Source organism: Mobula birostris, chromosome 6 (genome assembly GCF_030028105.1).
Source record: "Mobula birostris isolate sMobBir1 chromosome 6, sMobBir1.hap1, whole genome shotgun sequence".
Classification (NCBI taxonomy): Eukaryota; Metazoa; Chordata; class Chondrichthyes; order Myliobatiformes; family Myliobatidae; genus Mobula; species Mobula birostris.
This window is the reverse complement of record NC_092375.1, coordinates 75,372,642-75,399,039: the sequence shown is the minus strand read 5'-3', so window position 1 is coordinate 75,399,039 and position 26,398 is coordinate 75,372,642. Positions and strand designations below refer to the sequence as shown.

The 26,398-nt window shown below is 40.9% G+C and overlaps 1 protein-coding gene and 1 long non-coding RNA gene across 5 annotated transcripts; one reads left to right on the top strand and one right to left on the bottom strand.

Annotated features, from left to right (window-relative positions):
• rab9a (RAB9A, member RAS oncogene family) lies at nucleotides 1-20,728 on the bottom strand. Of its 4 annotated transcripts, none has more exons than XM_072260665.1 (3): nucleotides 20,632-20,727; nucleotides 4,050-4,077; nucleotides 1-2,474 (listed from the first exon to the last, which is right to left on the bottom strand). In XM_072260665.1, exon 3 carries the CDS (start codon nucleotides 2,434-2,436, stop codon nucleotides 1,831-1,833), a length of 606 nt encoding a protein of 201 aa, XP_072116766.1. In that variant the 5' UTR covers nucleotides 2,437-2,474; nucleotides 4,050-4,077; nucleotides 20,632-20,727; the 3' UTR covers nucleotides 1-1,830. The 4 variants fall into 4 exon arrangements, with proteins under 4 accessions (XP_072116766.1, XP_072116767.1, XP_072116768.1 ...); XM_072260666.1 differs by having other exon boundaries at nucleotides 20,673-20,695; XM_072260667.1 differs by lacking the exon at nucleotides 20,632-20,727 and adding an exon at nucleotides 20,235-20,571.
• LOC140199117 (uncharacterized) lies at nucleotides 20,358-25,010 on the top strand. Its single transcript, XR_011886347.1, has 3 exons — nucleotides 20,358-21,200; nucleotides 21,727-21,793; nucleotides 24,431-25,010. It is a non-coding gene; the product is annotated as an uncharacterized lncRNA (long non-coding RNA).
• Nucleotides 25,011-26,398: the final 1,388 nt, after the last annotated feature.

Below are 26,398 nucleotides of genomic sequence, written 5' to 3'. Positions count from 1 at the left end.
AATCAATTAAAGAATTTTATATAGTGAATAAAAGCAGTGATCAAAAAGCATGGTGGCAGACTAAACACATAAGAGTGCCTAAACTTTCAGCGTTGGTTTTTTAAAAATATCACAGCAAGATGATTCTTTTACTTCCAACTACTCTTCATTGTATAATTCAGCAGTACTACATCAGTCAAGACGGACAAATTTTAATGTGGTTAATGGATAATTCAGCTAATAAGACAAATGTTTATTGCAGCAAAGCTCAAGAATAAAGCAGTTTTATTTTTAGATTTTACTCTGCCTTTCACTAACTGAATCCATTGTTTTGCAAAATGAAGCCTTGTCCAGCCACACTGTAATAATTCGCTCTTTGTGCTTAACAAATGGCACACTGAGAATAATACAAATTGAAGATCCTCTGACTGTACCAGAGTCTTAAATATTAATTGCTTCAATGATCCCTACATGCAATTACTGATCTCTACTAATGCTACTGTGGTCAGATACAGAGAGAAAAGAGGATGCATTGAACACACTCAGTTGTACCAAAACAAGGTCTCAAAGCACATTTGGAACTATTATTCATGACTAAGGAAGGAAAATCCACAGGTAAAAGTGATAGAAAAATAAATATTTTTTAGTGGTTATGCATAAAAAACTAACCTGATTTTGTATATAATGGGGCATAGTGCAGCAAAAAAATCTAAAGTCTAGAACTAAGCCATTAGCCGGTGGTTGCAAGCTCCTTGTCCCAAGACTTAGAAGAACTCTGCCATGCAAGGTACGCATATGCAACTTAAATTTAGTGCAGGAATCAATAAAACTAAGACAATCTCATAGATAGCATTTATGTAATCTGATACACGTGACATTTTTACATTCCCCAAAATAGCATTTACAACCATAACTTGTTTTATAGGTTACATTTAACCCTGAGGGGGAAATAAATTAATGCAATGACACCTTGTGGAATGGTACTGAAGGCAAGTTAATTTATAAAGAATTGAAGATTTCAGGTCTTAACAAATCAATTCAAAATACACTGCATTTTACAACATTTTCTATAATCTCAGTTTTTGTTGATTTATTGTGCATCAACACAAGTAAATGGTCCCGTCAGAACCACTGAGCAGGCTAGTAACTTTTTCCCCAAACATGAAACAGTACCTTGTGATTGTGTGACTTTGCAACAATCCAATCTCACCACGTAGAAAACATTTTCATACCAATTAAAGTACCCTGTTTAGCAGAACAACATGTTCATTCTTAGACTTTTCAGTTACAGTTAAAATTAGGGAATGAAAGTAGACAGGTACTTTAATACCTGTAAATACTTCATTATTTTTTAATAAAGGAAAAAAGTCATTTACAGTGCAATACAGCATATTTGGGGTCAGAAGCACCAAAACAAAACCTGTGGAATGGGTTGTTAGAGAAATGGAAAAAAAAATTAATTCTGAGTTTACAACCAACATCTCAATCTACAGTATGGTTTGCTTCCATATTTTTCATTTTAGTTAGAACTACTATACCAATAGCAAATTCTTATTCTTTTTAATGTATGTGGAACTTAACATTATTTGGTCAATCTTAAACTTAAAACCGTTTTGTCAAATGCCATCATCTGATCTATGAATATGTCAGTTATCAGGGGATAACCCACAACATTGGCATTGTATATGTGCACATATATCCATATCTTTTCCCAATCACTGGAACATAGTTTCATTCAGCTGACGGACACCAGTTTCCTCAAAACAGTCCCAGTAGATTTGCACTATCCCAATCAACATCAGTAAATCAATGGCACATAGTGGAAAGCTCATTGCATCCAGCCCATCACAGTCAGCAGCAGGAAGAGCTTTGCTTCTTTCCTCTGTTTAAATTCACCGTGTCTGTTTGCATGAAACTGTCAGCTCTATCCTCCGTAGCAAGAACTCGCCGAACAGCCTCTTCAAATGCCACTGCAACATTGGTGGCATCTTTTGCACTTGTTTCAAAGTAAGGATGATTGCCGTTGTCTTTGCACCAAGCCTGTGCCTCTTCTGCTGAAACTTGCCGCTCACTGACATCAATTTTATTACCTAGAACCACAAATGGAAAACTCTCTGGATCCTTCACATCTGCATAATAGATAAATTCCTTTTTCCAATTGCTCAAATTTTGGAAGCTTTGGTAATCATCCACACTAAAAGTAAGGAGGCAACAATCAGAGCCTCGATAGAATGGTGTCCGAAGGCTCCTAAACCTCTCTTGGCCAGCAGTGTCCCATATCTGCATTGTCACATAATGTCCATCTACTTCCAAATCTTTGTTTAGAAACTCAACCCCTATTGTATGGAAGAGGTGTATGTCAAACTTATTAGTAACGTATCTATTCATGAGTGAACTTTTCCCCACTCCGCCATCTCCAAGTAGAATAACCTTCAATAGTGTTGATTTTCCAGCCATGGCAACTTCAAATGTCTTATTGATGAAATCAAAATAATCTGTAAAAAAAAAAATTAAAAAACATGTATTCATTATCTATTTCATGACAATATACCATGCACAAAGACTAAGGATAATCAAAAAATGACCAAAATCCATCAGAAGCCTACAGTGAAGTCAGGAGCAAAAGTAGGAAAAGAGGGTCCAGAGGTAAGGTGGTTGAACAGAGGTAAAGCACTTATTTGGAGGGTGCATGGTAAATATCAAATGTGATAATCATCTATGCAGTGAGATTAAAAATGGACAGGAAAACTATGCAGTCAGTATGACACTGCTACAGGGGCAAGAAGCAAAGAACAGTGAAGTACACTACCAATTCTATGAACTGATATAAACATTTCTGTGTTTTTGAGGGACATTTTAAAATACTAATTCATGGAAATGAATAATAAAGATCACCAAAAATCAAAACTGCTAAAAATTAATTTTAATTGGATAAGCTGTGGGCAGTTTGACTGCTCATGCTCAAGGATGTTTGTATTACACGTGTTCAATTAGTGTTAAAGTATAGGTTAAAATACAGGTTATAGCTGAGTGAAGAACACTATAGTTTCAGCAGATCTATGGGTTTCCCTCAATTTACAAAACTCCATTTACAAATTTCCATTATAATGCAATTCGGTTTCATGCTCTTGATTTATCAGGTTTTTTCCCCAAAGGAGTCAAGATGAAGCAAAAAGAATGGAAGAGAAGCAAGGAAAAGGGATAAGGGGCAGGGAGGGGATCAGGTGAGGGTTAAGGGGTGATAGTGTGAGCCACTAGAAGGATGAGGGTCAGTAAAAATTACAATCCTTCCATTTAACTGGCTTTACCCCACAATGCTTGTATCAGAAAGAGTGCCTATCATTCCAAACACCTGGCATTGCCAATACCACTTATTTTTCACTCAGCCTCTTTCCCCAAAATACAAATATCACAGTTAAGAAAGACAAAATCTTTACCCAAAGTGGCAACTTCCAGATTACAATTGCATAAAAACACTGTTTGATGAATTTATATACATAACTTTGTGAACCCAAGTTTTGAGTTTGCAATCATCATGAGTGTTATCCTACCGGCAGCTAACTGGTAGCATAGTGTTTAGCATAACACTATTACAGTGCCAGCAACTTGGGTTCAAATTCCACTGTTGTCTGTGAAGGTTTCACCACTGTTTCCTTCTACACGTGTGTAATTAGGTGGTGCAAACTGATTAGGCCAGAAAGGGCTGATACTGTGTATATCCCTTAAAAAAAAGGGGAAGCAGCTGGCATGGAAGCACAAAGCTATTACAGTGCCAGCAAGCTGGGTTCAATTCACTGCTGTTTGTAAGGCGTCTATACATGCTTCGCTTGACTGCATAGGTTTTCTCTTGATGCTCGTTCCCTCCCACATTGCAAAGATGCTAGGAAATTAATTGGTCACATGGAGGTAACTGGGCAGTGTGGGCTCGTTGGGCTGGAAGGGCCGGTTACCCGAAATAAAGCATTATCACAATCACTCAAAACTAGTTTAGTAGTTCCTCTTACATTTGAAAGTGTACATTTTCAACCTTCAATTTGTAATAGAATTTCAAAAAAGTCAACTTTCCATACCTTTTCAAATTAATGCATCATTAGGTTTCTGTACAAAAAAAATGGAAAAAAGTTGCCATTAATCACTTTCCAAGATCTCTACATTATATGCAATATTTTTAATGTACGTCAGAATAGCACTGACTACATTGCAGTTCCAGATACTTTGAGGGACATGCCATGTCCTTCATGTTATTCTTTTTAGTTCCATAGTCACAGCAGGGCAGTGATATTCCCAGACTCCCCCCCGCCCCCCCATGAAATCCCTCTGATAAACGCAGTACTGAGGAGAAAACAACAGGGTCTGGAAAAGAATAAGAAATCCACTGCTGGGAACCTATTCTACAAATTTTAGATGTGGGATACAGTGAATGAGAGGAGGAGGAGGGAGGTGGACTTTGTTCATTTTGTCTGTTTTGAAACACAAAAGTAGGTGTCAATATCACTTGTCCTGCAGTTGTGAAACTTGTCCCCACACACCTTTGTTATTTTAAGGTTGTGCTTTAATGATACAAAGTGGTAGAAAAAAAAACCTAGATTTACTTCCGCAACGCAAATTGCTGGAGGAATTCAATAGGCCAGGCAGCATCTATGGAAAAGAGTAAACAGTCGACGTTTCTGGCCAAGACCCTTCACCAGTCCTGATGAAGGGTCCACTTAACACTGTTTCATTTCTGAAATGATTACTTGCAATTCAATACATAATTATTAATCTAACATGTTTAATTTTAAATCAAGACCTTGAGAACTGACACATCTGAATCGACTGACTGAATTGACAAGTCACCAACTTCACGTAGTGACGTCAGCAGTTGTACAAATAAAACTATTCTGTAGAAGGTTAAGGTTTTTTATTGCAGTGTGTAGTAAGTCTATGGAACAGTAGAGTGACTTGGGCATTTCCCATTTCTTTAGGGAAATGTCTGCTGCTCTAAAAGAACCATGGCTTAAGATTGAAACCTTGTTCTCCATGGTTTTTGTGAATTGCTGCTCTAAACGTTGTCATGGTACTGTTTTATAAGGTTTTAGTTTAATGTTTGTTACTGTTAAATCGATTATTTCCTTCTCCCACCCTGTTACACAGATCTTTGAATGCTAGCTGGAAAACTACTGAAGGGAAAGAGCAAAATCTTTTATGTTGGATAGTCTGAGAGTGTTCAATGCTTTGATAAAAGACACGTATAACAAGGAACAAACTGAAACTTTCTAAAGGTATAATGATTAGCATGGAGGAGAAAGAACAAACAAACAACTTCACACTAAACAAATAGTTAACAGACGCTATAGAGGAAACAGAAGTTTTCTTATAATGGAGAAGTTCACCAAAACGATTACATTGGAATCAATACAATGAATCAGAATCAGGTTTATTATCACTGGCATACAGTATTTCAATGCTTTACCGCTGAGATGTTGAGGCACTGAAAAGCTGGTAGGAGCAGTGAAGAAAGAAAACAGCTGAATAAAAGCTAAGCAAGAGTAAAAAGATGGCCATTGAAGATGGTGGTTAGAAGTGAAGCATACCAAAATATATTGCAAATTTAATGTAGGGTACGAAATGGAAAATATTCCATAACAAAAAAAATTAGCAACAGTATGAAAATTCATTGTGATCGAAGCTCAAAGAGACCAAAACAAATCAGGTGTTATATATTTAGATGAATATTAAAAAGATTGAGAGATACTGGGATCCATTATGATAGACACCCAAGTGTACTAGTAGATGGGAACTTGTCCAATTTGGTGCTTAGATGCAAAAAGGGCAATAAAGCAAAGAGGTGCTTCAATATGACATTAATTATTTACATCTACTTTCATAAGACTTAAATGTCTCTACAATAGTAGAAAATAGCCAACATAAATTTCAGAAGAAATGTAATTTCTGATCAAATGCTGAACCATTTTAGGAGACAAGAGTACATTGAAATCTGAGTACATAGATAACTGTTTTTTTTTTACCATTCTGAATAAATAACTTGTATATCTCAGTTCTAGCTAATTATGGTAAACCCTGAGAATCATCAAGATTCTGGCCAAAGAGTAGAAAACCAGTTCACATTAGATCTCTCTTGGAACAAAGAAAGGAGAAAATGGTGAACAGAGAGCCCAGACCTCAGGTTTAGGGATTTTGGCTTTTCAAAGATTGTGAAAACAAATCACGGTGGTAACATACTGATAACAAGCTGTTGGGAAAAAGCTACAGTGAAAAAAAACACACAAAACTGATTTTGGTAATTAAGAACAGGTCAGAGGTAAGCATCTTAATCGAAACGACAGGACATGTAATTCTGAGAGAAGAAAGTCAAAATATTTACTCTTAAAATTGAGGTTTGAACAAGGAGATAGATACAGCACTAATTAAAAGGTAAAATGGATTATGAAATTGGTGATCAACTCCACAGGAGTCCCCAAGGCAGAAGAGGGGAAAATATTATAATTAAATACAATTTTGTGATTCTAAATGCTTCTAGATGATTGAATTAAAATTTTGAAATGAACTCACACATCTGTAATTATTTAGTGCTTGTTCAGAATATTCACAGGTAACTTCAAACTTTTCCATGGGAAAGTGCTAAGAATTAAATACACAAATACAAAATGTCTGCCATCATGATTCCTTATGTGGAATTGAAGGGGTTGAAGGTAAATGGAAACTAAATTCTGCCCATTCAGTCTACATCTTAAATGTATTAAAAAACTGTCATTCTATAGCTTGCATACATAATTGAACTGACTTTATTCCTTACACCCTTCATGTACATAGGAAGTAAAAATCTTTACATTATGTCTCCATCCAAATGTGCAATTTATAGTAATTTGTAATAAATAATAAACAGTACAGTCAATATAGCACAGAAATACAATTGCATCAGAGTGAATTAATCAGTCTGATGGCCTGGTGGAAGAAGCTGTCCCGGAGCCTGTTGGTCCTGGCTTTTATGCTGCGGTACAGTATATAGAACATAGAATAGTACAGCACAGTACAGCCCTTTGGCCCACAATGTTGTGCCGACCCTCAAACCCTGCCTCCCATACAAGCCCCCACCTTAAATTCCTCCATCTACCTGTCTAGTAGTCTCTTAAACTTCACTAGTGTATCTGCCTCCACCACTGACTCAGGCAGTGCATTCCACGCACCAACCACTCTCTGAGTAAAAAACCTTCCTCTAATATCCCCCTTGAACTTCCCACCCCTTACCTTAAAGCCATGTCCTCTTGTATTGAGCAGTGGTGCCCTAGGGAAGAGGCGCTGGCTATCCACTCTATCTATTCCTCTTATTATCTTGTACACCTCTATCATGTCTCCTCTCATCCTTCTTCTCTCCAAAGAGTAAAGCCCTAGCTCCCTTAACCTCTGATCATAATGCATACTTTCTAAACCAGGCAGCATCCTGGTAAATCTCCTCTGTACCCTTTCCAATGCTTCCACATCCTTCCTATAGTGAGGTGACCAGAACTGGACACAGTACTCCATGTGTGGCCTAACCAGAGTTTTATAGAGCTGCATCATTACATCACGACTCTTAAACTCTATCCCTCGACTTATGAAAGCTAACACCCCATAAGCTTTCTTAACTACCCTATCCACCTGTGAGGCAACTTTCAGGGATCTGTGGACATGTACCCCGAGATCCCTCTGCTCCTCCACACTACCAAGTATCCTGCCATTTACTTTGTACTCTGCCTTGGAGTTTGTCCTTCCAAAGTGTACCACCTCACACTTCTCCGGGTTGAACTCCATCTGCCACTTCTCAGCCCATCCTGCATCCTATCAATGTCTCTCTGCAATCTTTGACAATCCTCTACACTATCTACAACACCACCAACCTTTGTGTCGTCTGCAAACTTGCCAACCCACCCTTCTACCCCCACATCCAGGTTAATAAAAATCACAAAAAGTAGAGGTCCCAGAACAGATCCTTGTGGGACACCACTAGTCACAATCCTCCAATCTGAATGTACTCCCTCCACCACCACCCTCTGCCTTCTGCTGGCAAGCCAATTCTGAATCCACCTGACCAAACTTCCCTGGATCCCATGCCTTCTAACTTTCTGAATATGCCTACTGTGTGGAACCTTGTCAAATGCCTTACTAAAATCCATATAGATCACATCCACTGCACTACCCTCATCTATATGCCTGGTCACCTCCTCAAAGAACTCTATCAGGCTTGCTAGACACAATCTGCCCTTCACAAAGCCATGCTGACTGTCCTTGATCAGACCATGATTCTCTAAATGCCTACAGATCCTATCTCTAAGAATCTTTTCCAACAGCTTTCCCACCACAGACGCGAGGCTCACTGGTCTATAATTACCTGGACTATCCCTACTACCTTTTTTGAACAAGGGGACAACATTCGCCTCCCTCCAATCCTCCAGTACCATTCCCGTGGACAACGAGGACATAAAGGTCCTAGCCAGAGGCTCAGCAATCTCTTCTCTTGCCTCGTGGAGCAGCCTGGGGAATATTCCGTCAGGCCCTGGGCACTTATCTGTCCTAATATATTTTAACAACTCCAACACTTCCTCTCCCTTAATATCAACATGCTCCAGAACATCGACCTCATTCATATTGTCCTCACCATCAAGTTCCCTCTCATTGGTGAATACCAAAGAGGAGTATTCATTGAGGACCTCACTCACTTCCACAGCCTCCAGGCACATCTTCCCACCTTTATCTCTAATCAGTCCTACCTTCACTCCTGTCATCCTTTTTTTCTTCACATAATTGAAGAATACCTTGGGGTTTCCCTTTACCCTACTCGCCAAGGCCTTCTCATGTCCCCTTCTTGCTCTTCTCAGCCCCTTCTTAAGCTCTTTTCTTGCTTCCCTATATTCCTCAATAGACTCATCTGATCCTTGCTTCCTAAACCTCATGTATGCTGCCTTCTTCCACCTGACTAAATTTTCCACCTCACTTGTCACCCATGGTTCCTTCACCCTACCATTCTTTATCTTCCTCACCGGGACAAATTTATCCCTAACATCCCGCAAGAGATCTCTAAACATCGACCACATGTCCATAGTACATTTCTCTGCAAAAACATTATCCCAATTCACACCAAGTTCTAGCCTTATAGCCTCATAATTTGCCTTTCCCCAATTAAAAATTTTCCTGTCCTCTCTGATTCTATCCTTTTCCATGATAATGCTAAAGGCCAGGGAGTGGTGGTCACTGTCCCCCAGATACTCACCCACTGAGAGATCTGAGACCTGACCCGGTTCATTACCTAGTACTAGATCTAGTATGGCATTCCCCCCGGTCGGCCTGTCCACATACTGTGACAGGAATCTGTCCTGGACACACTTAACAAACTCTGCCCCATCTAAACCCTTGGAACTAATCAGGTGCCAATCAATATTAGGGAAGTTAAAGTCACCCATGATAACAACCCTGTTATTTTTGCACCTTTCCAAAATCCACCTCCCAATCTGCTCCTCTGTATCTCTGCTGCTACCAGGGGGCCTATAGAATACCCCCAATAGAGTAACTGCTCCCTTCCTGTTCCTGACTTCCACCCATATTGACTCAAAAGAGGATCCTGCTACGTTACCCACCCTTTCTGTAGCTGTAATAGTATCCCTGACCAGTAATGCCACCCCTCCTCCCCTTTTTTCGCCCTCTCTATCCCTTTAAAAGCACTGAAATCCAGGAATATTGAGAATCCATTCCTGCCCTGGTGCCAGCCTAGTCTCTGTAATGGCCACTACATCATAATTCCATGTATGTATCCAAGCTCTCAGTTCATCACCTTTGTTCCTAATGCTTCATGCATTGAGGTACACACATTTCAGCCCTTCTACCTTATTGTCTTTACGCCGTTTATTCTGCTTCTCTTTCCTCAAAGCCTCTCTATATGTTAGATCTGGCTTTACTCCATGCACTTCTTTCACTGCTGTATCGCTCTGGGTCCCAACCCCCTCACAAATTAGTTTAAACCCTCCCGAACCATGCTAGCAAACCTACCTGCAAGGATATTGCTCCCCCTCGAGTTCAGGTGCAACCCATCCAATCTGTACAGGTCCCACCTTCCCCAGAAGAGATCCCAATGATCTAAAAATCTAAAACCCTGCTCCCTGCACCAACTCCTCAGCCACGCATTCAACTGCCATCTTCTCCAATTCTTACCATCACTGTCACGTAACACTGGCAGCAATCCTGAGAACGCCACCCTTGAGGTCCTGTTCTTCAGCCTTCTGCCTAGTTCCTGAAACTCACACTTCAGGACCTCATCCCTCTTCCTGCCTATCCCAGATGCTAGCAGCTGGAACAGTTTGTGGTTGGGGTGACTCAGGTCCCCAATGATCTTTTGGGCCCTTTTTACACACCTGTCTTTGTAAATGCCCTGAATAGTGGGAAGTTCACATCTACAGATGTGCTGGGCTGTCTGCACCACTCTCTGCAGAATCCTGCGACTGAGGGAGGTACAGTTCCCATGCTAGGCAGCAATGCAGCCAGTCAAGATGCTCTCAGTTGTGCCCCTGTAGAAAGTCCTTAGGATTTGGAGACTCATACTAAACTTTTTCAACCGTCTGAGGTGAAAGAGGCGCTGTGTGCTTCTTTTTTTTAAAAAAAAAAACACACAGCCTGTATGTACAAACCACTGTGACATCCTCAGTGATGTTTACACCAAGGAACTTAAAGTTGTTCACCCTCTCAACCCCAGATCCATGATGTGAATAGAGGTTAGCCTGTCTCCATTCCACCTGTCGTCCACAAGCAGCTCCTTCGTTCTTGCTACACTGAAGGAGAGGTTTTTTTGACACCACTGTGTCAGGGTGATGACTTCTTCTCTGTAGGCTGCGTCGTTATTATTTGAGACAAGGTCAATCAATGTAGTATCGCCAGTAAACTTAATTAGCAGATTGCAACTGTGGTTGGCAATAAAAGTCATAGGTATACAGAAAGTAAAGGAAGGGACTTTGGCCATAGCCCTGAGGGGCATCTGTGCTGAGGGTCAGAGGGGCAGAGGTGAGGGAGCTCACTCTTACCACCTGCCGGCAATCTGACAGGACGTCCAGGATCCAGCTGCAAAAGGCAGGAAACATCAACTTTCTGGTGGAAATACAAATTTTCAATTTTTATAAAAAAAAATTCTTATTGCAGATAGTTGTACAGATGATCATATAGAAATTGTCAGTATTAAAATATCAATACAAGATACTACCATACAGAAAGTTTCCATTAAATCAAGGTGTTTTAATAAAGTAAGGAAGAGGCCAGTGCAATGTGTCAACACAATAGCACAAAAGACTGGAGAGTGAAATAGTATGGCAGACTACTGTAGTAATGGTTATATCTTTTCAAAGATTTGTGTGAGGATTACAGGATGGGAATTGAGTTCAGTTGCACATTGACAATTTGACAACTTTCAAAGTATAGAGGACTAAAACACTTCCTGCATTTAATTCCAAAACAGATTTATTTATCAAGAACATTGAAACATCCAGGGAAATATTTTGTTGAGAGTAAACAATTTTTTTGCTGAATGCGGAAATGGACTGTGCTCCTATTAAGAGACATAAAACATTTCAAATGGACTTATAAATGTCATTCATTTTTGAAATTAAACCCAGCTGAATTACGTAATTTTAGCCAGAAAGCATCAGCCAGACACTGAAGCTCTAACTGCACTGCTAGATCCAGCTCAAACTGAATCAAGTTTGCAGATGACACAACAGTGGTTGGCCTCATCAACAATGATGATGAAAGCATTCAGAGAAGGAGCAGGGCAGCTTGCACAATGGAGTGAGCACAAAAACCTGAGTCTCAAAGTGAACAAGACCAAAGAGATGATTGCGGACTTAAAGTACAGCCCGACTACTCCTCACTGCACATAAACAGCTCCTCTTACATAGAGTTAGGAGCACCAGGTTTCTGGGAGTGCGCATAACAGATGTTCCTACCTGATCCCTTTTTAGTCAGGAGGCCACAGCTTTCTTGAGGAGATTGAGGCGACTGAGGGACCACCCCCCCATCCCCCAGTCTAATCAATTTTTAGATAAGTACCATCGAGAGCGTTGTGACTAGTTGCATTACTATCTGGTACAGAAATTGTAAACCACAAGACCCTACAAAGAATCACAAGGACTGCTGAGAGGATCAGCGAGGTCTCTCAACGAAGAATCTGAGATATTTATCAGGAATGCTACGTACGCAGAGCCTTTAATATTGTTAAGGATCCCTCCCAACTGTCCAACAGTCGCTCCCCCCCCCCCCCCACCATCTGGCAGGAGGTACCGTGGCATTAGGAAAAGGACTGTGAGGAGGAGAAACAGCTTTTCTCCCCCAAGGCTCTCTGCCATCATGCAGGTTTTATCATGTACGAAGTGCAAGTAGTGTTATTCTGTTTATCTTGTAGCTTGCACTCTAAATTACCTCATGCTAAATAACAATCTGCTGGAATCTATTTTATTATTTAATTTATTTCTGGCACTGTTACTGCGTTGTGTGTGAGTTATATGTACTGTGTTGTCCACCTTGGTCCAGAGGAACATTGTTTCATTTGGCAGCACACATATATACAGTTGAACGACAAACTTGAACTTCTTTTCAAAGGGCTAAATTGCCTCATCCTCTGCAATCTTCCTTCAGATCCAAGATTACTGTGAAGCTTGATCTTATGGATTCTGCTATTTTGTGGTGAACAGAAATATGGAACAAGTGCAGCTGAAGGTGCAATAAGAACATTTCAGAAGCCGGTTGTAGCATTTCAAAACATCTTCCACTGCCAACAATCCACACATGATTCCACTTTCCTCCAAAAAGCAAATTGATTTCCCTATTGAATCTGAACAAAAGGTATTAAGTGATTATTTTAAAGCATAGACTTGAAGGCCAGGTAGCATAAATGAAAGAAATCTACTCCTATCTAAAATGCAGTCTTTCCTACCCTCACAGCCAAATTCCCACAAAGGAACTATGAAGGGAGAAGTACAGACAATTCAGTCAGCACACAGCTTGTCTTGCAGCAACTGGGAAACATCTGAATTTGTATTGTACATAACATTCCCAGACAAGATATTTACTGATGGATGCCATTTAACAACCTTAACTCCTTCATCCGTCCAGAACATGGAACAGTACAATACAGGAACAGGCCTTTTGTCCAATGATGCCTGTGTCAACTGCAATGGTAATTTAAACTACACATGGTCCGTATCCCTCAATTCTCTGCCTTGTCAGGTGCCTGTCTAAATGCCTTTTAAACATTCTTTCAGATGTACTTTCAACACTTCTCTGTCACCCACCACTGTACAAAAAATACCTTGTAAATTTTTAAACTTCACTCTTCACAAAGTTGTAAAGACTAATATTTGACATTTCCACCATGAAAAAGACCACCTACACCTCTTATAATTTTGTATACTTTCATCAGGTCACCACTCAGCCTTGAAAACTCCGGAGAACCTCTCCTTATTGTCAGTTCTTTTCAAACTAGGCAATGCTCTTCTGCACTCAATCCTAATGTTGCTGAATCAAAGTCTTGTACAGCTGCAACATGACTTTTGAACTTTTACATTCAATACCCTGATCAACGAAGGCAGGTGTGCCATTCACCTTTACCACCTGAACTGCTTGTTTTCAGGGAGCCAAGGACTTGCACTCAAGACCCCTTCATAAGTCAATGTTCATAAGGTCCCTGCCATTTGTTGTTTTCTTTTACACTTGACCTCCTAAAGTACAACACCTCTCTCTTGTTAGGATACTTCAAACTACCATTTCTCTGCCCATATTTCCAACAAATCAATATCCTACTGTATCCTCTGACTACTTGTCTCACTAGACATACCACTAACAATTTTTGCATCGTTTGCGAACTTGCTAATCATTGAGGCCCATTGACATGTTTATCCAACACACATAAAATGCTGGTGGAACGCAGTAGCTCAGGCAGCATCTACAGGAAGAGGTACAGTCGAGATTTCAGGCTGAGACCCTTTGTCAGGACTAACTGAAAGAAGCCTCCAGTACTTTAGTTTTTACCTTGTAAACAAGTGACAGAAAAATTCAGATCAATAAAAGTCCTGGAGCACATGGCCCTGCCATGCAACTATTTTCATCTCGTCATTTCAGTATTGGCTGGAATGCATTAGACATCAATCCATTTCCTTCAACATTCATCCTTACCATCAACAACTCTGAGTGCACTGAGACTTTGCTTCATCATTCTTACAATGGACAAAATCTTGGCACTGCATGCCATTAATTTAGCCACATACTCTTGTCTAATGTTGACTTCTGGGTGGTTTCTCCCTAAACTACTGAAGAGAGATTTTAGGGAGCTTGGTAGAAAGGTAGTACTGCTCGTGCTACGTGGCAGTGAGGGTAAGAATAGGCACATTTTGTTAGAACTCCTTTAAGAAATAACAAGCAGAATAAAGAAGAATTGGTTGATGTTGTGTACTTGGATTTTCAACAAGCTACGAGGGCATGGTATTACAGGAAAGATTCTAGAATGGATAAAACAGTGGCTGTTTGGCAGGAGGCAAAGAGTGCGAATAAAGGGAACCTTTTCTAGTTGGCTGCTGGTGACTACTGGTGCTCCACAGAGTTCTGTGTTGGGCCAGATTGTGTTTACGTTATATTTGGATCATGGAATTTATGGCTTTGTTGCAAAATTTGCAGACGATATGAAGATAAATAGAAGGACAGGTAGCTTTGAGGAAGTATAGAGGCTAGAAAAGGACTCAAGACAGATTAGGGAAATGGGCAAAGTACTGGCAAATGAAATACAATGTCAGGAGGTCTAAATGAAGAGAAAATACAAAAAAACTCAGTCACATAGGTTCTTGATCGTCCTTGTGCAGGATTCCCTCAAAGTTAATTTGCAGGTTGAGTCAGTAGTGAGGAAAAGAAATGTGATGCTGGCATTCATTTCAAAAGGATTAGAATATAAAAGCAAGGATGTAATGTTGATAATTTATAAAGCACTGGTGAGGCCTCACAGAGTATTGTGAGCAGTTTTGGGCCCCTTATCTTAGAAAGGATGTGCTACAAATGGAGAGGGTTCAAAGGAGGCTCATGAAAATTATTCCAGGACTGAATGGCTTGTCATATGAAGAGTGTTTGGTGGCTCTAGGCCCGCAATCACTGGAATTTAGAAGAATGAGGGCTGACCTCATCGAAACCTCTCGAATGGTAAAAGGCCTTGACAGAGTGGATGTGGAGAGGATGACTCCTATGGTGGAAGTCTCTAAGACCAGAGGACACAGCTGCAGAATAGAGGGGCATCCTTTCAGAATGGAGATGAGGAATTTCTTTAGCCAGAGAGTGGTGAATCTGTGGAATTCTTTGCCACAGGCAGCTGTGGAGGCCAAATCTTCATGTATATTTAAAACAGAGGTTGATAGATTCTTGATTGGTCAGGGCATGAAGGGATACAGGGAGAAGGCAGAAGATTTGGGCTGAGAGGAAAATTGAATCAGCCACGATGAAACGGCAGAGCAGACGTAATGGGCCAAATGGCCTAATTCTGCTCTATATCTTAAGATGTTAAATTCAGACAGATTTATTTTGGATTAATTGGAAACCAACTACTCAAACAGCAAGTCCTGAGCACCCATACCCTTCATTTCAAACCTAGTCCTGAATGAGTACTAATTTTCTGCTACTCAACCAGATTCTTGTTCATTTCCAAGATTCACTCTGAATACACTTAAAATTGCATTTCAACCAAGCCTTTCAAGTAGACCGTAGTCAAATACCTTTTGCAACTTTTGATCATTTACACAATAGTCTCAGTATACTCTTAAGTCTATGTCAGCTGTTTGGTCAGGTTTGTATTACTCTATGACTTTCTTATGATACGGACTCTCAAGTCTGTCCTTCATAGCTGATGTTGTTCCCTTATTCAAGGAAGGGAGTAGAGCTAGCCTGGAAATTTTAGACCAGTGAGTCTTACTTCAGTGGTTGGTAAATTGATGGAAAAAATCCTGAGAGGCAGGATTTATGAACATTTAGAGAGGCATAATATGATTAGGAATAGTCAGCATGGCTTTGTCAAAGGCAGGTCGTGCTTTACGAGACTGCTTGAATTTTTTGAGGTTGTGATTTTACACATTGATGAAGGTAGAGCAGTAGATGTAGTGTGTATGGATTTCAGCAAGGCATTTGTTAAGGTACCCCATTGCAAGACTTATTGAGAAAGGAGGCATGGGATCCAAGGGGATCTTATTTTGTGGATCCAGAAATGGCTTGCCCATAGAAGGCAAAGAGCAGGTGTAGACGGGTCATATTCTGCATGGAAGTCGGTGACCAGTGGTGTGCCTCAGGGATCTGTTCAGGGACCCTTACTCTTCGTGATTTTTATAAATGACCTGAATGAGGAAGTGGAGGGATGGGTTAGTAAATTTGCTGATGGCACAAAGGTTGGGGGTGTTGTAGATAGTGTGGAGGGCTGTCAGAAGTTACAGTGGGACATCGATAGGATGCAAAACTGGGCTGAGAAATAGCAGATGGAGTTCAACCCAGATGAGTGTGAGGTGGTTCATTTTGGTAGGTCAAACATGATGGCAGAATATAGTATTAATGGTAAGACTCTTGGCAGTGTGGATGATCAGAGGGATCCTGGGGTCAGAGTCCATAGGACACTCAAAGCTGCTGCGTAGGTTGACTCTGTGGTTAAGAAGGCATATGATGTATTGGCCTTTATCAACCAAGGGATTGAGTTGAAGAGCCAAGAGGTAATGTTACAGCTATTTAGGACCCTGGTCAGACCCCACTTGGAGTACTGTGCTCAGTTCTGGTCGCCTCACTTCAGGAAGGATGTAGAAACCATAGAAAGGGTGCAGAGGAGATTTACAAGGTTGTTGCCTGGATTGGGGAGCATGCCTTCTGAGAATAGGTTGAGTGAACTTGGCCTCTTCTCCTTGGCGCGACGGAGGACGAGAGGTGACCTGATAGAGGTGTACAAAATAATAAATAACTCTTTACAGGAAAGTTTCAAAACGCAAACAACAGGAATTCTGCAGATGCTGGAAATTCAAGCAACACACATCAAAGTTGCTGGTGTTGTATGTTGTTTACAGGAGATCTGTCAAGTTTTCTCCTTGTATACTCAGTGGCCACTTTTAGGTACAGGAGTGGTACCCAGTGTTGTCTTCTGCTGGTGTAGCCTTTGACTTCAAGGTTCAACATGCTATTATTCAAAGATGCTCTTCTGTACACCACTGTTGCAATGTGTGGTTAGCTACTGTCACCTTCCTGTCAGTTTGAACCAGTCTGGCCATTCTCCTATAACCCCTCTCATTAACAAGGCATTCTGCCACACACTGGATGATTTTTTTTTTTTTTTTTTTGCACAATCCTCTGTAAACTCTAGAGTATGTTGTGTGTGAAAATCCCAGAAGATCAGCAGTTTCTGAGATACTCAGACTACCCCGTCCGGCACGATCAATCATTTCATGGATCAAGTCATCTAGATCACACCCCCCCCCACCCCCTTCTGTTGTTTGCTCTGAACAACAAAATCATTTGACCAAGTCTGCGTACTTTTATGCACTGAGTTGCTGCCACATGATTAGCAGATTAGACATTTTCATTGACAAGCAGGTGTACAGGTGTACCATTTACAGTTGCCACTTTGAGTGTATGTCTTTTGTACTTAACTCACAGTTACTTAGGCTAAACATGTTCATTTGATCTTAGTTATAAGTGCTCTGCATTGTACCTTGAGTTTTCCTATGTCTCATTTTAAAATGCAAGACACGCCCAAGCAACCTAATATACGTTTGAATACTAAACAAATGATGCAACATTCACATTCTCAGCCAAAGAATGGTAAAATGAGAAACAATCCACCTGACAAGGAATAAACCTGACTTATAATCACATGGAACAGAGCTACATAATAGCGCATCTTTAGAACACAAAGGCAAGAAACAGAGAGCCTTAGAGCACGAGGTATTATCATTCAGGAAGAGGAATTAAATCAACTAAACCATTCCAACCGCATTTCATGCAATTATCCATGATCACATTACGAGGAGTGAGTGTCGCAATCACAAAATAGAAACTATGAACAAATCCTATGACTGCGAGCATCTTTAAGTCCATCTTGCTGTCAATGTCTACCTTAAGTTTAAAATCCCCATTTTGGCTTTTTGTGACAACTGGTCTTTTGAACACATTACTGTTGTACTGACTCAACCTCTACACTTTCTGCTTTGATTCTTCAGATCAATTGGTTATTTACATCTACCATTTTTGTCTCTGTCACAAGTGTTACTCCAATTTTAAATAAAAATATGATCTATTGAGTTAATGGGTCACTTTAATGTTTGTTAAAATACTATTTAAAAGAAACATTTCATTCCTTCCCTTTCCTGACCCACTCAATTTATAGCACAAAACTACTTAAATGAATCCTTTCAAATTAAAAATAACATACTAGAATTGAGGTTTAAGGTTAGAATGCATGATACTAAAATGAAAACAATTTTTTTAACACCTGGTCTCAGTATGACCTAATCATTTCCAATACATTATTTTAACCAAAGTTAAGAAATTTTCCGAACAGAAAGCAAAAATGTTTAAATTTGATTCCTTTCCATCCAAAGGGATTTAATACAATTTTCCATATGATTTTAACAGGAAGGTCTGTTCTAAAATCAGGTCTAACAATTCAGCTTAATATTATCAATATGCACTGAAGAATACTTATTTCTAACTGATATTATCATCCAAAGAAGTTTGAACAGAGGCAAGTAGAATTCGATCAGCTTGGTGTATTTGCAGTTATTTTAAGGTTTAGTTCAGAAGGACTGAACAGTTGCCTCATAGCAGTTCTTAAAAAAAAACTGCAGAAATTACAACATCAATGAGAGCTTTAATGTTAGAGAAAGGAAGAGTTAAGTAGATAGAGAGAAGGCTCAAGTTTTTGTAGAGAAATTAATAGAGAAGAAAAGTGATAAAAATGAAGTCAGGAAAAGAAAGCTATGGTTAATTCTGAAATCAGTCATATCGTGGGGCTACTCTATACAGTCCAAGGCTGATATTTGAGAAACCTAGCCAAGCCTGAAAGTGGCAGGGAAATGTGGCAGAAGACAAGCGTCTTCAGGAATGGTGGGCGCAATGAATACTTGGAAGTATCAAAATAGTTTTTCTTCTATAATTGGCCACCAAAACTAAGCTAGGAGGGCTGGTTGAACTAGTGACCTCAGATCTTTTGTCCCATGCTCTCAATTTCACAACTTCCTGCCTTCCCAAACACATTTTAATACTGAATTCCTCCACAAATTTACCAAACTGTCTGTTAAACCAACATGAAATTAATTTAGCCTCTTGAGCCTGAGTTGTGACTTTTGCCAAAACACACCAAGAAGCTGGACGAACTCAACAGGTACTAATCCTGATGCGTCTCAGCCCAAAACTCCAACTGCTTATTTCCTTCCATAGATGCCGCCTGACCTGCTGAGCTCCTCCAGCTTTTTGTACATTGCTCAACAGTTCTAGCATCTGCAGAATTTTCTATCTCCATTTTGACTCTCGCACCCTGCACTATTTTACCCGCACCCAGCAGTTTGTGACAGAACCTGCACTCTCAAGACAAATAATACAATTCTTCTGCAAATACCAGCGATTCCTATTTACTTCCAGGCAATTAAAAAATCTCCTTTTGTAAATCATCCTAATTTTGCTGTTAATTTGCTATACTTTTTTTAAAAAATTATAAGTGCCATAAGATATTTTAACCACTTAAAAGTGCTATTTCACTGTAATCATTCTGGTTTCAATCTAGAGACAATGATTTGACCAAGACCACAATTCATTCCAGTGTTACCCTGTCTACAACTTGAATTTGATTCATGGCTGTCAGCAACTCATCAGCTTACTGCCTCAAACAATCAATTCTGCAAAATATCCTCACCATCAAACATCACACTGCTCTCTCCCTTTACCTTTTAAGCACTTCCCAACCCTTTAACATCTTTGTCACTCCACCAGCCTACTACTCAACAAAACCTCTCAAAAGTTTCTCACATATCCACCTTGGGATTGCATTAAACCCACAGCCCTGTGCTGATTTCTTCTTCTATCCACCCCAAATTCCAAATATGTACCCTATCTTCAATCACTGATAAGTCCCTCTTTCCAGAGAATGGTTGAAGTCTAGGTTCCTTTTGACAACTACTTCAACCTACAGATTTTAAAACTTTTCTGAAGATTGGAATCAGATCTGACTTTTCCCAGACACTAACCAAATTATTTCGAACTCTCGCAGCCTCTTGCAGCGTCATCTGCTTTTCTACTTCACTTTTAGCGCTTGTTGCACCACTACTGCCGTTACTAATCGCTGGGATGCGGGGTGAGAGGTTCAACGTTACTTAACAGCTGCAGAGCTGAATGCAACAAGACAGCGAAAGCGAAGTGCGCCGGCACACAGGCTCGGGTGGGCGGCGGAGGGGCATCACTGCAGAGCCAGAGTGTCAGTGCACAAGGTTTAGGGAGTGGTGGCAGGCTACTGACATGGGAATACCGTGTGCTGGAGATCAACAGCCGCTCCTTCTACGATCCGGCCAGTTTTGCACCGGCCCAGACTTGTCTCCCCTGCCCCCCGCTGCCAGAGAGGAGGCCTCGGCCTCTCGCTGCACTTACCGCCGGACCGGACCGCCCCTCTACTCCAGGCACCCACTCACCCAGCGACGCATCCAGCCACTGCGCCGGCCCAGACACCGGATGTGACGTGACTGCGGCGAAGCGGGCAGGGCGTCCCACTGTCAGATGCCTTTCAGCTGATGGTCACGCGCTGAAGGGGATCCGGCGAGACACGTGAAAAGCGCCAGACCTCCATGTGCGGCAACAGCAAAATGCTGCAGGTGCTGGCAGCTGTGGGTAAAATCTGAGAACGCTGAATTCTTCTGACAATTCAGGAAGCTCCTGTGGACCAGTGCTCCAGATTGGGCACAGCAGAGCACCTATGCACAAATGACCTGCTAGCCCAGAGGATACACCAAGCCCTCTCTGGGTGCAATACGCACAAGATGCCAGAGGGAAATCAGGCAGCATCTATGCAGAGAAATAACCAGCCAACGTTTCTGGCCAAGACCCTTCATCAGAACTGATTAACAGATTTCCAACATCTACAGTATCTTTTGTGTCTTTGGGACAGGTGGTGATCTGGACATTGATATACTAAAAGGGTACACTAATGGTATACTATAAAAGTAGGTCACCATCTCCAATTACCTTGACTGGAAGCAACAACTCTAGTCTTTATTGGCTAGTTTTGCATTTCCCATGCCTCTTGGTTTGGTTCATATATCTTTTGTAGTCTGTGCCTAGTGTATGAAAGTCTGTTGTCCACCAGGGCTTCCTGCAGCTTTTCAAAGCCAGAGACACTTCCCAAGCTCTGACAGAAAAACTGTGTTCTGAAGCAAAACATTAGCCCTTCACTGATGGTCATTTGGCCAAGTGGAAGGTCACATGTACCAATATCTGAATTTGTGTCAGACCAAGGTTGTCCACGACTAACTGTTGACCAATCAGATATCAACTGGCACAGTGTAAAAACAAGTCTTATTCAGCTGCTTTAGTTCAACATCCATTTTTCCTTTCAAATGCATCTTCACCTTCTTTCTGAGTACTAACATTGCCTTTGCATGGCACTCTAGATCCTAACCATTCACTAGGCAAATGAAATTTCTGAATGTCACTTCTTCATTTTTGTCAATTATTTTCTATTCTATATAGGTGGAGGAACAACAGCAGAGCAGCCGTGGCTGCAGTTTATGCGAGAAGTGAGGAAGGTGCAAGACAGGTATATTCCAAAAAAGAAGAAATTTTCGAGTGGAAAAAGGATGCAACCGTGGTTGACAAGAGAAGGCAAAGCCAAAGTTAAAGCAAAGGGGAGGGCATACAAGGAAGCAAAAATTAGTGGGAAGAAAGAGGATTGGCAAGTTTTTAAAACCTTACAAAAGGAAACCAAGAAGGTCATTAAGAGAGAAAAGATTAACTATGAAAGGAAGCTAGCAAATAATATTAAAGAGGATACTAAAAGCTTTTTCAAGTATATAAAGAGTAAAAGACAGGTGAGAGTAGATATAGAACCGATAGAAAATGATGCTGGAGAAATTGTAATGGGAGATAAGGAGATGGCAGAGGAACTGAACGAGTATTTTGCATCAGTCTTCACTGAGGAAGACATCAGCAGTATACTGGACACTCAAGGGTGGCAGGGAAGAGAAGTGTGCGCAGTCACAATTACGACAGAGAAAGTACTCAGGAAGTTGAATAGGCTAAAGGTAGATAAATCTCCTGGACCAGTTGGAATGCACCCTCATGTTCTGAAGGAAGTAGCTGTGGAGATTGCGGAGGCATTAGCGATGACCTTTCAAAAGTTGATAGATTCTGGCATGGTTCCGGAGGACTGGAAGATTGCAAATGTCACTCTGCTATTTAAGAAGGGGGCAAGGAAGCAAAAAGGAAATTATAGACCTGTTAGCTTGACATCGGTGGTTGGGAAGTTGTTGGAGTCGATTGTCAAGGATGAGGTTACAGAATACCTGGAGGCATATGACAGGATAGGCAGAACTCAGCATGGATCCCTTAAAGGAAAATCCTGCCTGACAAATCTATTACAATTTTTTGAGGAAATTACCAGTAGGCTAGACAAGGGAGATGCATTGGATGTTGTATATTTGGATTTTCAGAAGGCCTTTGACAAGGTGCCACACATGAGGCTACTTAATAAGATAAGAGCCCATGGAATTACGGGAAAGTTACATATGTGGATAGAGCATTGGCTGATTGGCAGGAAACAGAGAGTGGGAATAAAGGGATCCTATTCTGTTTGGCTGCCAGTTACCAGTGGTGTTCCACAGGGATCAGTGTTGGGCCGCTTCTTTTTACATTGTACATCAACGATTTGGATTATGGAATAGATGGCTTTGTGGCTAAGTTTGCTGACGATACAAAGATAGGTGGAGGGGCCGGTAGTGCTGAGGAAACGGAGAGTCTGCAGAGAGACTTGGATAGATTGGAAGAATGGGCAGAGAAGTGGCAAATGAAGTACAATGTTGGAAAGTGTATGGTTATGCACTTTGGCAGAAAAAATAAACGGGCAGACTATTATTTAAATGGGGAAAGAATTCAAAGTTCTGAGATGCAACGGGACTTGGGAGTCCTCATACAGGATACCCTTAAAGTTAACCTCCAGGTTGAGTCAGTAGTGAAGAAGGCGAATGCAATGTTGGCATTCATTTCTAGAGGAATAGAGTATAGGAACAGGAATGTGATGTTGAGGCTCTATAAGGCGCTGGTGAGACCTCACTTGGAGTACTGTGGGCAGTTTTGGTCTCCTTATTTAAGAAAGGATGTGCTGACGTTGGAGAGGGTACAGAGAAGATTCACTAGAATGATTCCGGGAATGAGAGGGTTAACATATGAGGAACGTTTGTCCGCTCTTGGACTGTATTCCTTGGAGTTTAGAAGAATGAAGGGAGACCTCATAGAAACATTTCAAATGTTAAAAGGCATGGACAGAGTGAATGTGGCAAAGTTGTTTCCCATGATGGGGGAGTCTAGTACGAGAGGGCATGACTTAAGGATTGAAGGGCGCCCATTCAGAACAGAAATGCGAAGAAATTTTTTTAGTCAGAGGGTGGTGAATCTATGGAATTTGTTGCCACGGGCAGCAGTGGAGGCCAAGTCATTGGGTGTATTTAAGGCAGAGATTGATAGGTATCTGAGTAGCCAGGGCATCAAAGGTTATGGTGAAAAGGCGGGGGAGTGGGACTAAATAGGAGAATGGATCAGCTCATGATAAAATGGCGGAGCAGACTCGATGGGCCGAATGGCCTACTTCTGCTCCTTTGTTTTATGGTCTTATAGTCTACCTGGGTATACTCCAACCTGATGGCATGAATATCAATTTCTCCTTTCGGTTAAAATTTTTCCCCCTCCCCTTTCCTCTTCCTCTAATTCCCCACTCTCATTTTTTACCTCTTCTTATCTGCCCATCACTTCTCCCTGGGTCCCCTTCTCCTTCCCTTTCTCCCATGGTCCACTGTCCTCTCCTATCAAATTTCTTCTCTAGCTCTTGACCTTTCCCAACCCACCTGGCTTCACCTATCACCTTCCAGCTAGTCTCCTTCCTCTACCCCCACCTTTTCATTCTGGCACCTTCACCCTTCCTTCTCTGTCCTGAAGAAGGGTCTTGGCCCGAAATGTCGACTGCCTTTTCCATTGCTGAACCTGCTGAGTTCCTTCAGCATATTGTGTGTATTACTTTCTATTCTACATTTCCTCGTCCTTGAACCCTCCACCGATAGGAACAATTCCTGTTATAGAGATACATGACAGAAACAGCCTCTTTGGCCTACTAAGTCCTCACTGACCATCAGGTACTAATTTTTATAGCATTTTTATACCATTTTTATTTTCTCCACGCTACCAGGTACCTTTGGGACGTGGGAGGCAACTGGAGCACCAAGAACAACCCCACACAGTCACAGGAAGAACATGCAAACGCCACACAGACAGCATCAGATATCAGGATCGAATCCTGGTCACTGGAACTGAGGTAGCATCTCTACAAGGTGCACCACTGTGCCACCCACCATCTACAGGTGCACATTCCTTTATCCGAAATTCTGAAATCCAAAAAGCTCCGAAAACCGAAGTTTTTTCACCAACAGCAGACGTCACTCAGGTGTGACGTGGCAGCACTAGCAGAGGCCGCCAGATGTCAGTTGTGGCTCAGCGCTTGTACTGGTTACATGTGCATTTGCTGTTCGCTGATATTTTGTGTTCACTGTTGACTTTGTGTTTAATTTCACTGTGAGAATGTCAAAAAGAGCTGCAGATACCCCTATGGGTAACAATGAGAAAAAGAGAAGGAATCTTCTCTATCAATAACGCAGAAAGTGGAGTTATTGCAGAAGCTTGATCATGGTGTGTCTGTGTGGCACCTTACTGAAGAAAATAATGTCGGAACTACCACTGTATATGATTTAAATAAACAGAAAGAGAAGTTACTGAAGTTTTATAGTGACAGTGATGTTCTACATTTATTCCAATAAGTCATTTACCATGTGTTTGATTTGGTTTGTTTGAAGCTGTATATTTTTTATGTTTTATTGAATGTTTTTGTTGGAAATAAAATTTCTTCTTGTCATTATTCCCTAAACAATACAGTATAACAATTATTTACATAGCGTTTACATTGTATTAGGTATTATAAATAATCTAGAGATGATTTGAAGTATATGGGAGGATGTCCGTAGGTTTGGTGCGCCGCTGGGTCCTAAAGTCCACTGCACTGAGACAGGTTTTTTTTGTATCGGTGTGGGGGGAATCTGAAATCTGAAAAATTTGGAATTCCGAAATGCAACTGGCCCCCAGGATTTCGGATAAGGGATTGTGGACCTGTATTCACACTTATTCTGTCTATACCCATCATGATTTTAAATACCTCTGTCAGAATACTTCCAATTCCCTTTAGTCTAACGTTATATGCTTGCTGACTAGACAACTAAAGCAATCTACTCAAAGTTCAAAGCAAATTTATTGGCAAAGTACATATATGTCACCATATACAACCCTAAGATTCATTTTCTTGCAGGCATAATTAATAAATCCAAAGTAGAATAATAACCATAATAGAATCAATGAAAGACTATACCAAAATGGGCATTCAACCAGTGTGCAAAATACACAAACTGTGCAAATACTAAACTAAAGAAATAATAATAATAAATAAGTAAGCAGTAGCTATCAAGAATATGAGCTGCAGAGTTCTGAAAGTGAGTCCATAGGTTGTAGGAACATTTCAATGATGAAGTGAGGTTCAGTGAAATTACCTCCTTTGGTTCAAGTACCTGATGGCTGAGGGGTAATAACTGTTCCTGAACCTGGCAGTGTGAGTCCTGTGGCTCCTGTACCTTCTTCCTGATGGTAGCAGCAAGTTGAGAGCATGACCTGGGTGGTGGAGGTCCCTGATGATGGATGCTGCTTTCTTGCAATAACATTTTGTGTAGATGTGCTCAGTGGTGGGGAAGGCTTTGATGGACAGGGCCGTATCCATAGGATTGTCCATTCAAGAGCATTGGTGTTTCCATGCCAAGCTGTGTTGCAGCCAGTCAATATAGACTACACCATACATCCGTAGAAATTTGAGTTTTAGATGTTATGCCAAATCTTCGCAAACTTCTAAGGAAGTAGAGGCACTGCCATGCTTTCATCACAATTGCACTTGTGTGCTGGGCCCAGGACAGGTCCTCTGAAGTAATAACACCAAGGAATTTAAAGTTGCTGAACCTCCCCACCTCTGGTTCCCCTGATGTGGACTGGTTCCGAGACCTTTGATTTTCTCCTCCTGAAGTCAATAATCACTTCCTTGGTCTTGCTGTCATTGAGTAAGAGA